General features: G+C 33.2%; 1 protein-coding gene across 1 annotated transcript in view; it reads left to right on the top strand.

Annotated features, from left to right (window-relative positions):
- DCX-EMAP (Doublecortin-domain-containing echinoderm-microtubule-associated protein) overlaps window positions 1-14,274 on the top strand; it is a 108,116-nt gene extending 93,842 nt beyond the window's left edge. Inside the window, exons 10-19 of the mRNA XM_088224820.1 lie at window positions 1,682-1,777; window positions 3,915-4,052; window positions 4,468-4,599; window positions 6,244-6,372; window positions 6,478-6,606; window positions 8,866-9,157; window positions 10,447-10,629; window positions 10,869-10,964; window positions 11,049-11,163; window positions 11,252-14,274. Of these exons, the coding sequence (XP_088080946.1) occupies window positions 1,682-1,777; window positions 3,915-4,052; window positions 4,468-4,599; window positions 6,244-6,372; window positions 6,478-6,606; window positions 8,866-9,157; window positions 10,447-10,629; window positions 10,869-10,964; window positions 11,049-11,163; window positions 11,252-11,405 (1,464 nt within the window). The 3' untranslated portion in view covers window positions 11,406-14,274. The remainder of the gene's footprint in view (window positions 1-1,681; window positions 1,778-3,914; window positions 4,053-4,467; window positions 4,600-6,243; window positions 6,373-6,477; window positions 6,607-8,865; window positions 9,158-10,446; window positions 10,630-10,868; window positions 10,965-11,048; window positions 11,164-11,251) is intronic.

Below are 14,274 nucleotides of genomic sequence, written 5' to 3'. Positions count from 1 at the left end.
GAACTTAGTTTTATTTCGCTTTAAGGGATTAAACCCCTTGTTATGTTTATTACATCGCACACGCGCTGTTTTTCTTATCTATCAAAAATCGTTCAGCGTTTTCAAGTAATTTTTGCATGCTACAATATCAAAAACTTAGTATTGTTTTCAGTATAATAATTACTAGGCTTTAGGCCTTGGAGTAACCAAAATTGACACAATATGCAGTAATTGAAGTAACGTAGATTAATAGTATTGAAACATGGACAGTATGGTGAATGTTAGACATTACGTAAAGTGATCACACGAACCAGCCGATAACAAGGCATAGGCCTTGATCGCGCCACTTGCCTGTTGGCAGATGAACGCTCGAAATAGTCTGGTTCGCGGAATGCGTTATTTTTATTTACTTTGCTACCGAACCCTAATACAATGAATGCAATTATCTATCTTGTACTGGGGTTCTGGCACCTTTATTGTTTAGAACTTCTCTCGCGGCAGTTAGGATCAGATCAAATCCTGTGATCAGGAAGGAGGGGCACTTGACGTAGTTCCTTGATTATTATATTATAACACGACACAGTGGATTAATTGAGTTATTGATCGCAAAAAAAAGTATTCGCGATCGCGGTAAGAATATCAAAGGCACATGTACAATGACAGTTTGGTTCTTCTCTTTTGTTCTTTTTTTGTTATATGCATTTAAATAATGCTGAATATTTAATATGTTGGGTCGGAGACAAAAATGTGGTCCTTACCCACAGTAAAAATCGCAACATCTTAACCAGGGCCCAGAAGGCGGCAAATAAATTCAACGTGTTACACACATACATTAAATGTGGCGTAACCAGGCCCCACGACCTCCGTTTTTCCGTTGTCTTAAAGTTATTCATCTCAGTTTAAATATTTTTTTGATTTTGATGAACATTGTACCTACCTAGATTAAATATGTACAAACATTATGACTCAACATATATATTTTTTTTGAAATGCGACATTTATTAGGTACCTACACATTATAATTCCCTTTCCGCATCTAATGGTGCATCGGGCATTGCATTGCTACACCAATCTTGGCGTTTCTTGACCGTGTTTTTTGCTACATGAAGGTAAGATAACCAATCTTACGCTTCAGGTGCTGATGAAGGGACTATACAATATTCTAGAAGCAAACATGTAACTAAAAAAAAATATTGAACCCAAGATGCGAATGTAACATTTTTCGAATTGAGGAAATTTTTTTAAAACATGGTATTCGCCCTACATGGGGACTTAAGTTTTTTTTTTAAATTTAAAGCTAGTATCAAAACGCATCGATTACTTGAAAAAAAACTCAGCCTTATACACTAAAATCCGGCTTAAAAAAATATCAAAATCTTATCATTATTTCAAAACACGATATTTTGTCGTGTATATTTGGTCCCTTATTTCGGTAATTTCGGTTTAAATGTTTAATTTCGAAATTACAATACCCTGTTTATTTTTTTGGTCACTTAAATTTATGTAAGCAACTTCGTTTGTATTATTTAACTTCGTTTGTATATTCTTTTAAATCCGTATCGCCAGAAGCGCGTCGATATATCGATATGCATCCATTTATTTCTCTCTCTCCTGTAAAGTGACTGATAGTTCTTAAAATAGGGCTTACTATTTATTTAAAATTTTAAAATACTACCTGCATATATTTTATTTTCACTTTCAGAATGGCGGCAGTTACGTGTTGGCCGTGGATGGAGGTCGGGAGAGTATTCTTTCAGTATGGCAGTGGCAATGGGGCCATTTACTAGGAAAAGTTGCGGTGAGTTTCATTTATTCTCCACTTTTACTCACGGATTACGAAGCACGACATATTTAGGTACAAAGCTACACGGGTCAACTAGAATTCATATTTTTCGTATCCACAAGCTACAAGAATATACAAAAAGAAGAAAGACAACTTACTAAAATAAATGACGCCAATACATTGTGTCATTTATTTTTTAATGAAAAGTACCGTAGAACCATGGTACAGATGTTTTTTCTATTCATTTTGTTGAAAATACCTTAATTTAATAACACCATAATAATTCAATGATTGTACTTTGGACTAACGAAAAACTAAAAATAGTGTAAAAAACAAGTGATAAAACCAGGGGATAAAATCGATCAATTTCAATTAGAAATTTTCAATATTCTTTTTTATAAAAATATGTATCCAGAGCGACCAATACCTACTTTTCTGTTAGATATAAAAACCAAACAATAAAATAAAACAAACAAACCTACAAACCATCACGCCGTTTCCCCGTGGGGGTAGGCAGGAGGATAGAACGCTATATCACTCTATCTTTGCACACAGACCTCGCTTCCTCTACATTCATACATCTTCTCATGCACGCACGCCGATTATTCCTACTTTTGACATGTCCGTCGTCAAGTATTCGATGGACTTAATCGTGCCATCTCTTTCTCGGCCTTCCTCGTTTTCTGCATCCATCAACATTCGCATCGTAGATCCTTTTAGCCGTTCTTTCGTTGTCCTTTCGCTCCACATGTTCAAACCAACGCATCACCACTTTATTGATTCTGTCGATAATGCATACATCAGCCTTACACAGTTCACGGATCTCGACATTTGTGCACCTATCATACATCGTTTTATCACACATTCGCCTGAGGGATCGCATTTTTACAGCATTAAACCTACTTTCATCATCATTTTTCCAATCCCATTCTTCGCTCCCATACATTAGAGTTGGCACTAGAACTCCATTGCGATAAAATAATAAAATAAACATTTTTATATGTAATACCTTATAATATGTAACTTTTGGAGAACTTTTTTTTGTTGACAGGCTTAATTGATTCTCTCAGTTCTTCATTTCAGATGCACGAATAAAAATATAATGTTTTTAGGTACTTACTTATTTCATAACTTTCTGAATCAAATGCGGTAGGTAATTTGCAGTTTCATCATGAGAAGAAAACTGTCAAACTTTTTAAATAAAATATGTGGTGGTCTTATTCTTCAAAAAACGATAAAGAAAAAAACATACGTTTGAGTTTTTAGAGCTTTATAAAATACTTTTATGAGTATTCCAGATTGAAAAAAATATTAATTATTTTCAAATTAATTATTAACTTTGGGTACATAACTCCGAGTATTTTTTTTACAATATTGCGACTATGTATTCTAGAGTGATTTTTTTATTTATTTTCAAATTAATTAATCATTTTGGGCACCCAACTCTCATTACTAGTTTATACAATATTGTGACTAATCGCACAATTGTACGTACCTTTTTAAAAATATATTTAACATAAATACAATATTTTGTTTTAATTGTGGGCGTTTTCATGAGCTAAAAATGAATTCTTACCAATCTATTATTAAAATATTACACTTTTATCTTTCGTCGAAAATACCTCATTTTATATAAGGTATCTACCAGACAACTTTTATGGTCTGAAATTATATTATTAACACCATATTATTTTATTCGCCTTGAAAAATCTTAGTAGATTGTACTAAAATAGGTACGTTACGTTGTTAATCGAAAACATGCTTATGAATCGATTGTATATTAGAAAAACTCGCCATTTTGATAAACACGTGGCGTCGGTTTATTCAAATAAAATTTTAAAGCTCACTATATAAAACTACCTACTCACTTAGTAGATAATGGTGAATATGATTTTATAAGGTTTGATCAGATACGTTTATGTTTAGTTACATAACTACTTGCCCAGCGTACGATCATAGCAATTATCAAATTTATTCATTTACTTGATCTGGTCGTTTCACGAGAAAATCCATCATTCTATTTTAATCCATTTTACTATAAGTATTTTACAATACACGGTAGTTATTGATTACTACGTCTTTACTTCGGGTGTCTATCATTTTTTATGATGACATTCATAAATTTGATATTAAAAATTATTATTTTGCGCAGACATTACAAGAGGAAATGGCTGGTGCAGCGTTCCATCCGCTTGACGACAATCTCCTCATCACTCACGGAAAGGGGCATCTCGCTTTTTGGAACAGGAGAAAGGATGGATTCTTTGAGAGGACGGATATTATCAAGCCGGTAAATAGCTTCGCAACCCCTTACTTAGTGTAAAAATTATTATTTGGTTCCCAGACACTGATACTAAACACTGTTATACAATATTTAACAGCTACTGAACAGTATTAGACAAGTACAAAACACGAAATACTTTATAGAATAGCCACCTGACAAAATCACAGCTACAAAACTCATCTGCCAACTAAACATTAACTTTAAAATATTACGTAATTACCAAATAATATAATGCAGTTTTTAAATAATATAACACAGCTACTAAACACTGTTAAACAATACGAAACAGTTACTTAACAATACTACACGGCTACCAAACAGTGCTCAGCAGTTTGCCACAGTATCTCCGTATCGGGGCGGATGCAGTACCCTCAGCACCACTGGGTGCAGATAGAATTATTAAAATTCTCTATAATTTTAGCCTTCAAGAACAAATGTGACAAGCCTACAGTTTGAACAAGATGGAGATGTTGTGACTGCTGACAGCGATGGATTTATTACCATTTACAGTGTGGACAGCGATGGAGCTTACTTTGTCAGGATGGAATTTGAGGTGAGACACTATTTCAGTTGGGTCACAACCCACATTTATGCATTGGTTATCTGTAAAAACTTGAGTAAAAGAGAAAGATAAGTTTTATGAAATATATCGGGTTGTGGTCCCGTGGTTAGTGTGGACTCACGGATCATAGATCCGAGGTTCGAACCCCACTCTACCACTGTTTGATTACCGTTTTCTAAAAGTGAGTTGTTTACAACTCGATGAAAACTGCCTCCAAAATTAAAATATTTGAATAAATCTTAAGAATGCAAATATTTATTTTATATTTAAAAAAAAAAAGAATGTGCACATACTATTTATTTTACGTTAATTATTGATGGTTACCTTGAAGATGGGAAACCAAAAAATGTTCCAAATTATGTATTTCACAGAAAAAATTACACGAGTATCATATTTTAATGTACAATGAGGAAGTTCAGGGGTTTTGTAATTATTATTTGTTAATAGACTATTAAACTAAGCATTTTTTAAAATATTTTCTTATCGTATTGTTAGCGCTATGATTTTTTAATGTTTTGTATTTCTGAAATCACTCCGCATGTAACGTAAAAGGTTCTCTTCCGCTTATTCTCGGTTAGTTCTGCCGTTTGGATTATTGACTGCAAGTAGACTGGATATCTTTCGCAGCTCTCTTATACTTGGTTGATTCTTATGGACTGTTGACGTTGTTCAAAGTAGTTCGTTTTTATAAAAATACTTTTTTTTGTACTTACTACTCTAATTTTTACCGTAAGCAAGAAAACATTTTTTGAATCCAATTTCCCGATAGGCTGAAGTTCCTCATTGCACTGATTCTGTAAATGTTTTTTTTTTTTTTTAATATTAGTATATTGCTAATAAAACTTTCTATATATATATGGAATCTGGAGATCAATGAGAACATAATAATATTATATTAGTTGGTTTAAGAACTTTAAAAATAAAATTGACACATCTATTTCGGCACATTAATTTCAGTAAATTGGGGTACCCGGTCAATAAACGAATTTGTATTTTTTATTTTTATTTATTTACAATTTAAAAAAAACCTGTTAGGGTTACATTGGAAATTTTATATTATCTAGTCATTTTATGTCTAGTTAGTTCAGTCATCATGTGCTTTTTCAGATTGATTTTTAATTTATCTCCAGTAAAAGTTTTCAAGTAGTAAGGTAAGTCGTTGTAGTGTTTAAGTCCATTATGTAGTATTTTTTACTGTCATGTGTTTGTCTTTGCTTTTTCAATATGATAGTGTTGTTGCTGTCTGGTATTATATTTGTGTATGTCAGCATTTTTCGCTAATATTATGTCGTCGTCTTGTATGTTTCCCAGTGTTATTTTTTGTGCACAATTTTTATGGTCTCAATTTTAGTCAAGTAGTTTATGTCAAACTGGTGTGTTTTTTTGTACAGTTCAGTCGTAGAGGTCAGGTAGGATAGGTTGTATGTTAGTTTAAGAATTTTATTTTGTTGTCTTTGTATTCTTGTTATGTCTGTCTTGTTACCAGTTTCCCGAAGGCGATCATGTAACTCAATTTACTTTTGACATATGCTTCGTACATTATTAGGCCCTGAACCTTGTGAAGAAATAATAGGTTGACAAAATTATTATGTCTAAGAGTGAGGTGTAAAATAAATTTAAATTAAAATATTTCAGGCTCACAACAAAGGAATTAGCTCTCTCATAATGCTATCAGAAGGCACACTTCTGTCTGGAGGAGAAAAGGACAGGAAGATAGCGGCTTGGGACTCCTTACAAAATTACAAAAGGATCACAGACACTAAGGTTTGAGAAAAACTTTACCTCTGTATGTACAGATTGTTTTACTGTTCAATACAAATAATTATTGTTTTATTACCCGTAATAATTATTTATTCTATATTTTATCAGTTACCCGAGTCAGCAGGAGGTGTTCGCAGCATCTACCCTCAGAGACCGGGTAGGAATGATGGAAACATTTATGTGGGAACCACCAGAAACAACATTATGGAAGGCTCGCTACAAAGGCGATTTAATCAGGTAGAAAAATTTTGGTTATGTTAATATTTGACTTTTTTTATGAATGCATTGGGACTAAATATTAAGACGATGCAAGATAAAATGGAAGTACAGTTCAGCTCAGCCAAGTTGTTTATTTTGGGTGAGCTTTACACTACTACAGTATCCGAAATATTTTGATGAAATTTTAAAAGAATTTGAGAGAATAACAGACTTAGTCATATTAGATCCATACATCGATATTATCGACTGTTCATTTATATACTACTACTACTACCACTACCATCACGCCATTTTCTCGTAGGGGTAGGCAGAGAGAATGGACCGCCACACACGTCTATCCTGGCATACATTCCTAGCTTCTTCTACATTCATACATCTTGTCATACATGCCCTTCGGTTCTGTCTGCTTTTGACATGACCAGACTTAAGATTTTGGTTTATCTGATCATGCCACGTCTTCCTTGGTCGTTTTCGTCTCACGTTACCGTTCATTTTCGACATATATACTTTCATGCCTATTTTATTTCAAAAGGATTTAAACAAACCTTTAAAAGAGTAAATTATTACAATTATAAACAAGATATACTCTTTCCCACTCTCTTTTACAGAGGTTTACGGAAGTAAAATGACGGGACCTAAAGCCAGCTTTCTTCGTCCAGGGCTGGTATTCAAAACGCTCTCGTGGTCGTATTATCTCGTGTATTTACATACAAACAACACGAGAAAACTGTTTTCTCGTGCCACGAGAGTGGTTCAGAATAGCACCCCCGGTCTCTTAGACCCGGGTTCGACCGTATTGGAAATCTTATGAAACCTACCATATATATTATCATATTATTCTCAAGCATGTTATTTGCGAAATTGGACGTTCAGATACACCGGAATCGTGTTTTACAGTTTCGTGAATAATAGTATAATTTAAATTTATTTCAACAGAGAGGGAAAACATTTTTGAGAAGGGAATATGGAAGTCTAGGCATTTACAGGGCTTATGACCTGCCATTGGCTGATTCCAGTGGCCACTTTACACACTGTGTAACATTCACCATTCTGCCCATGTTTGAACATCCACATTTCCTCAACTCTTCCATCTGTTGACTTTTGTGAAGTAAAAGAGCTGAAAACTTTATCACGTGGGTGAGATTCATCCGGCTGAACCAAATCACCTACTAGGCAACGCCTGAAAACAATTTTCCAATTTTTATACTTCTTCTTTTACCAGGTAGTAATTCAACAATCTGGCTGGATTTCCCTAGGGAGGAAATCCAGCCAGTCTGCAAGCATTTGGACATAATCAAACAATAGTAGAATTATTTATTTATTTATACATCAACGGTTCAAAGAATCTTTTACAAAAAATGATTTACAGAAATAATCACAGCAGTACATTATATGAAATAATAGAATAGTTGAAATTAAACAATTTATTGAACATATAATACAAAAAAAAGCAAAAAAGAAACATAACATCTCTAAATAAAAGATAACAATAACCATGAGAAAATCTTATGCTCTAAATATAAATATAACACAGTAAAGTTGAGAATAACTCGATAATAATTATAAAAAAATGAATACGACATTAGTACTTTATAAATTACGTATTAATTAAGTTTTTTAGAGCAAAGAAAAAATAATAACCAAAAACACCTTTATTTGGTGAAATCATCATCATCAGTTGGTTGCAAGAAGTTGCCATTTGGCAATAAATTCACCAATGTACAGTTTAAATTAAGTCTACGTTAAAATAAAGAAATGAAAAATCACGTATTTCAGGAAACAAAGTAAAATTTAATAATATATTTAAAAATAAACCTATAACTTTTCTAAAAAATAACGAGTGAGAATATGCTTCAATTCATGAACAGTATTTGTATTAAAAATATAGAATATTTGTTCAAATGGTCCAGTGTAGTGACAGTGAATGATTTTTTTACGACTTTTTAAATATTTTGATGTCATGACACATGTTAGTAGAATAAAATTTTGGGACCATAAATAGTTTGTATTTTTTTTCCTAAACCAAGAATGGATTTTTAAGCGAAAAAACCTATCCAGCATAGTATTTTTTTAGTATACTTTTTTTACACGGTACTGTGTGGAACGTATTACCCTGTAAAAACAGTTTCCCGTGTAATGTGTTTTTTTTTATTCTGATCAATATCGTATTTATTTAGTTTGATATGTAAATACTCACACAATTTATTATCAAGTTAAGTTTCTGAACCTAATTCCATATTTTTATTATACTATGTTTAAAAACATTACATTTTTAAGGTGGTATTTGGTCACGGCCGCCAACTAGCAGGACTGGCTGTTCATCCCGACGATGAGTTGTTTGCCACGGCGGGTCAGGACAAGAGCATCGCTCTGTGGCGACGCCACCGCCTGGTGTGGTCCGCCCAGGCCGGCTACGAGTGCGTGTCGCTGGCGTTCCATCCTCTGGGAGCCGCCCTGGCTGCTGGCTCCTCCGAGGGGCATCTTGTAGTCCTGGCTGCTGAGACAGGAGCGGCAGCCGCCACAGTCAGAGTGTGTGGATCGCCACTTAACTGTGTCGGATACAGCCCGAGTAAGTTTTTTTTTATGCAACCCTTTTTACTATGTCTCCTGTCTGTAACACCTGTGTCTAAATATTAATTTTAAATGTTTTTTGTACTTAATAATAATTTTAATTAAATAATATATAATATTTTTTTGAAATAATAAGGCAAATCAAAAATATTTATAACCATAGATTGACAAATTTTCAATATTTACTTAGTTTTTGCTGCCTCATGTATACACCAATATGCCCATATCTTTCGTCAGAAACGCGTATTCATATTTTATTCCAATTGTAAACGTTGTTTTGTATCATTGCAATACCACTAATATACTCTCTTTTTTTAAATCAGTAAGGTATAATAATACATGTACAGTAGCCGGCATTACATAAAGTACATGGGGCTTAGGAAAGAGACTGCCGGCGTAATCGGCAAACTGCGGCTTTGTAGAGAGTTGTCTTTGTCATACAAATACCGAACTCTTGGGACAGAGACGACGCTCTACAAAGTCGGCAGTCTCTTATGCATCTTAATTACTGCGGGTACCACGGGTACTACGGGTACTGTATGTATGTACAGTCCATTCAAATCTTTAATAAACTTTGCTTATGTGTGCCTTTCAAAAAGTTTTCACATAAATCAGTGCGTGCTTACACAAGCAATAATGGTATGTTAACTTGCTTCTCTGACAGGCACTAACATATTCCTTCTGGGCTTATTAAACATTCATATGCACTTACATAGGTATGAAATATGTTATATTCCTCATTTTAAGGTTATTTTTGTCTCAAGAAGAATGTTTATTTTATTTTATTGCAATGTGAAAAATCATCACCAGTTCCTTATCTGCACAGAGTGGTGTATAGGGCGCTGATATATTATGTGGTCAGTCTTACGCTTCTAGTGCCAGTCCAGGAACAATGAAATATCGCTCTGAAGAACTATCTTTAAAGGCAATATTTCTTGTCCACCCCCCTGCCAGAAATCAAATCTAGGACTTCAAGTGTGGTAGGAAAACGCGCCAACTACTACACTACGCGGCAGACTTATCTCTACTCGACTTCATTTTTCTGTATTATTACCTGAGAGTCGCCACCAAGTCGATAAAACTGAAAATACAGTTCTCAGTGTGAAAAATAACCAAAATCCCGGATGAGTGTTTTCGGGGTTTTGGTTATATTTCACACTGAGAAATATATTTTTCATTCTTCTGGACGCCGAAAGAAATAATATAATAAATTAAAATGGATTTCGGTGTACATAACTTTCACTAAAAAGTAATATTACATTGTTTTTTATAACTCAAATGTTCTAGCCGGAGATATGATAGCAATTGGTTCCCAAAATGGTAGCGTGTACCTGTTCCGTGTTACAAGAGACGGGTTCTCATACAAGAAGTGTAACAAGATTCGTGGCTCACAACCTCTCGTCCAACTGGACTGGAGTACCGATGGCTGTTACCTACAAACTGTCACTGCAGATTATGATATTGCTTTTTGTAAGTGTTTTTAAATATTCAGTCACCTTCTACGAACAATCGATTGATCGTTATATCATATTTTACAAATAATTCGCATGGACATACAATAATCCCAAAGCGGTTTAAGAATAAAGAAAAACTCACTATCGCTACAGTGTAAAAATACATTTATCTTTAAAGATGAGATTTTATCATTACTTTTGATTGCCGAATGTTTTTTTTTGTTTTTAATAATAGTTTGCTTTTATTTGATTTAGGGGATGTGAAATCACTCTCTCCAGAGAAGAGCCCAATCGCTATGAAAGATGTTAAATGGTACACACATTTCTCAACAGTAGGCTTCCTAGTTGCAGGTATGACAACGAGAAATAACGTGGGCATCAGTAAAATAACTATTACATTATCTGTTATTATATTATATAATTATACGCTTTTAGGACAATGGAACAATAGATACTATCCCATGACATCGCTTATAACTACAGCTAGTAGATCATCGGCTCACGATTTACTCATAAGTGGAGATGCTGATGGTCACCTTAGACTCTTTAGGTAAATAAGCCTGCATGTATTCTTTGTAATGAATTTTCTAGAGTCGGAGTCGTTTTTATACAACTTATCAATGATGTTTTATTTGCAGATACCCGTGTGTGACATCCAAGGCTGAATACACGGAGCAGAAGGTATACAGCGGGCAGGTTTCGTGCGCGAGGTTCCTGTACAACGATCGCGGAGTCGTTAGCAGCGGAGGGGGAGATGCAGCTCTGATGCTATGGGAGTTAGTAGAGGATTAGCACTCCCCATGAAGACATAGATCTCTCACACAAAATTAGTCTAAGGTGGGAAATTCCACCCTGCACTTAATATCTCCTGGACCAATATTCGCCACTCGGTTCCTACTGAGATGACCAAAGTCATGTCACAAGTCAAGATGTTGATTGTGATAAATTAGAGGAAGACAGAATGCTCGTTTTGGTTCGTCATACCTCACAAGAGGTTAGGTGCAATGGTATGATTACGGAATGATAAAATTAAAAATACTCGATGTCTGATGCAGAAAGAGTTATTTAAAGAAGTATTTATGATTAAAGTTTAACCAATTTTTTCATAATTTCTTTCAAATAATAAATATTAAATACCTATAATAATAAATACTTAAGTGGGTATATGAATTCTAAATTTTTAAACAAAAATGTACCTATTACATAACTTCTAAAAGTTTTTACCTAAAGAAATAATAAACCTTGTGATTTATTATGCACTATGGTGTTGAGCTCTGATAAAAATCATGTTGGGCATTTTTTAATTAGAAATTTTATCAACTTCCTCTTTGAATCTTTACCGTGTGCTCATATTTTTTTCCATGTCGACATGTTTCATAGTCACAATTATTACTTGAAAATAAACTTTGTTATCAAAATAATATGTAGGTTTCTTGCATTAAGCAGTTTACGTGCTTTCTCGAGGTTTGTACTGGGAGTGTTCAACTCTCGTCTTCTTTTGCTGAATAGTAGAAGACATAGAAGCAAAAGTTATGCCGCTAACCGTAAAAGATAAAAGTTATAAAACCGGTTATTAATTGAAAAAGCTTGAATGTATGCTATCATAAAGTGATCATATTTTTGAAAAATATTAATATCTTTTTATTTTTAAATATAACAAAGCTCAACGTTTGCTTTAATTGAACCCAGGCATGTTTTTAAATAATTGTATTAAAATGGTTGAAAATACACCAAAATTATTTTTATTGATATTTTAATTGATAATTGAATTATAAAATAACGAAAACAAGCATTTCGAACTTATTTTCTGAATTATTTTACTTGTTTAAACGTGTTTTTTTTTCATTAGGAATCATTAAATAAAATAATATAATGTTACATTTCTAAAGTATATGTGATTCTTTGTCTAAAATTTAAGTATTTTAAAGCTATTTTACATTTCCTAGAGTACATTGCCAAATGGTATTTGAAAAATCATGTGATGATGGTGTACAAAAAGTAAATTATTAAAATGTGATTCCGATGATTGATTTAACACCGCCGAAATGTCAAAACATTAATTTTTATATTTGATTGTAATTCAATAATGTGTATATGTTAAGTCAGGCTTGGCCTTATCAAGGTAGTAACTACAAAATTATATTATCAAAAGTGAATTCTCTGTATTTGGATAATTACATCGTCATGATCGTAGAACGACGGATGTGCGAAAAATGCGAAATTGAATTTCTTTTATATTGGTTTTGCAAAAGTTCTATAAAGACTTTTTTTCCAGATTCGAAAAAAGTAAAATATGTATTTAAGTATCAAATTATATACTTTTGTAGTGAACAAGTTGTGACATAAAGTTTCAAAAAAAATAAATCGCTCTCATGTAAAGTTGAAGAAAATCACATGCGTCGTTGTTCTATGATCATGACATATGGCCTATGCATGCAACCTGCTTGTTTGGAATAAATATTAATGAAAGTAAATATATTTAAGGTCAGTTCTATTTAAAGTGCCTTAATTGTTCCTTCAAAAATAAAACTATAAATTTGGTGATTTCTAACTAAATCAATAGGTTTCTTGGTGCTGACCATGCGCAGGAAACACCAACGGATGATAATGTAGTATTCGTTTTATTGAAACGGTCTACGGTTGTATTTTTAAAACTTGCAGTTTTAACGACCAGTAGCTAAATCACAAATAACTATCGAAGTGCTTAAAAACATGCTAAGAATTTGAGCGATCACAATGAACAATACTGAACATGCTTAAGTTATCGCAGTCATAAGTCAACGCGTGTGTAATCTCCAAGTCAACGGTTGTGTCGGTTTGTTTTATTCCTTGTGAATAAATACTATTACTTTACTAGCGCACAATCAAGTCTTACTATAAGATATAATACAATATATTGCATTTGCAAAATAGTAAGAAGTATCTCATATAAATAAGTGAAAATTAATTTACAATTACCTACTATGGCGACTGCTCTTCTTGACATTTGGCTCGCCAACCGCCGGCTAAATGCAAATGAATAGCATGATAAAGAATAAATAATAAATAAAAAGCAGTTTTGGAATGTTTTCCATATTTACACCGGTGAAATTCAAATATGTGATTGCGCAACAGGATTATACGTCGCGAAACATAAATATTTTGACATTTAATATTAGGTATTCACCGATGTTCCGTTTTGATCGCACATAAACAACCATGGGGAGAAATTGTAATCACGTCGCTTATTAGCACGTCGAAAATTATCTGTGATTGAGCTACAGTTTGGCCGAAGATAATTTCATTCATTATTCTTTATGAAAACAATTTATACCATTACAAGATAAATTTTGTTAAAATCATCAATATGGCGTCGGTCGGCATGCATTATCGCCAATCCACAATTTTGGCAAAAGTGATGTTTTCGTATGACAACCGAAACTAATTTAAATAAGTTAAAAGTCACTTCAAAACGCCCAGAATTAGGCGTTTTTATTTTTAACCCTTACGATTTCATTATAATAAGCTTTAAATAAAATACACAAAGAAAGAAAGGGCGTAAATTTAATGAGTAAATATGATTATTTTTAGCGCTTTTAAGTTCGTTTTAATGTTATGCAATATGCATATAACTTATGTGTAATGGTTTCTCAGTGTACGGTATAGGATTATTAACTAAAAA

The sequence above is a fragment of the Micrasema longulum genome, unplaced genomic scaffold, assembly GCF_059751315.1.
Source record: "Micrasema longulum isolate JH-2025_06_02 unplaced genomic scaffold, ASM5975131v1 h1tg000311l, whole genome shotgun sequence".
In the NCBI taxonomy this organism is placed as follows: domain Eukaryota; kingdom Metazoa; phylum Arthropoda; class Insecta; order Trichoptera; family Brachycentridae; genus Micrasema; species Micrasema longulum.
This window is presented reverse-complemented; position numbering and strand designations above follow the sequence as displayed.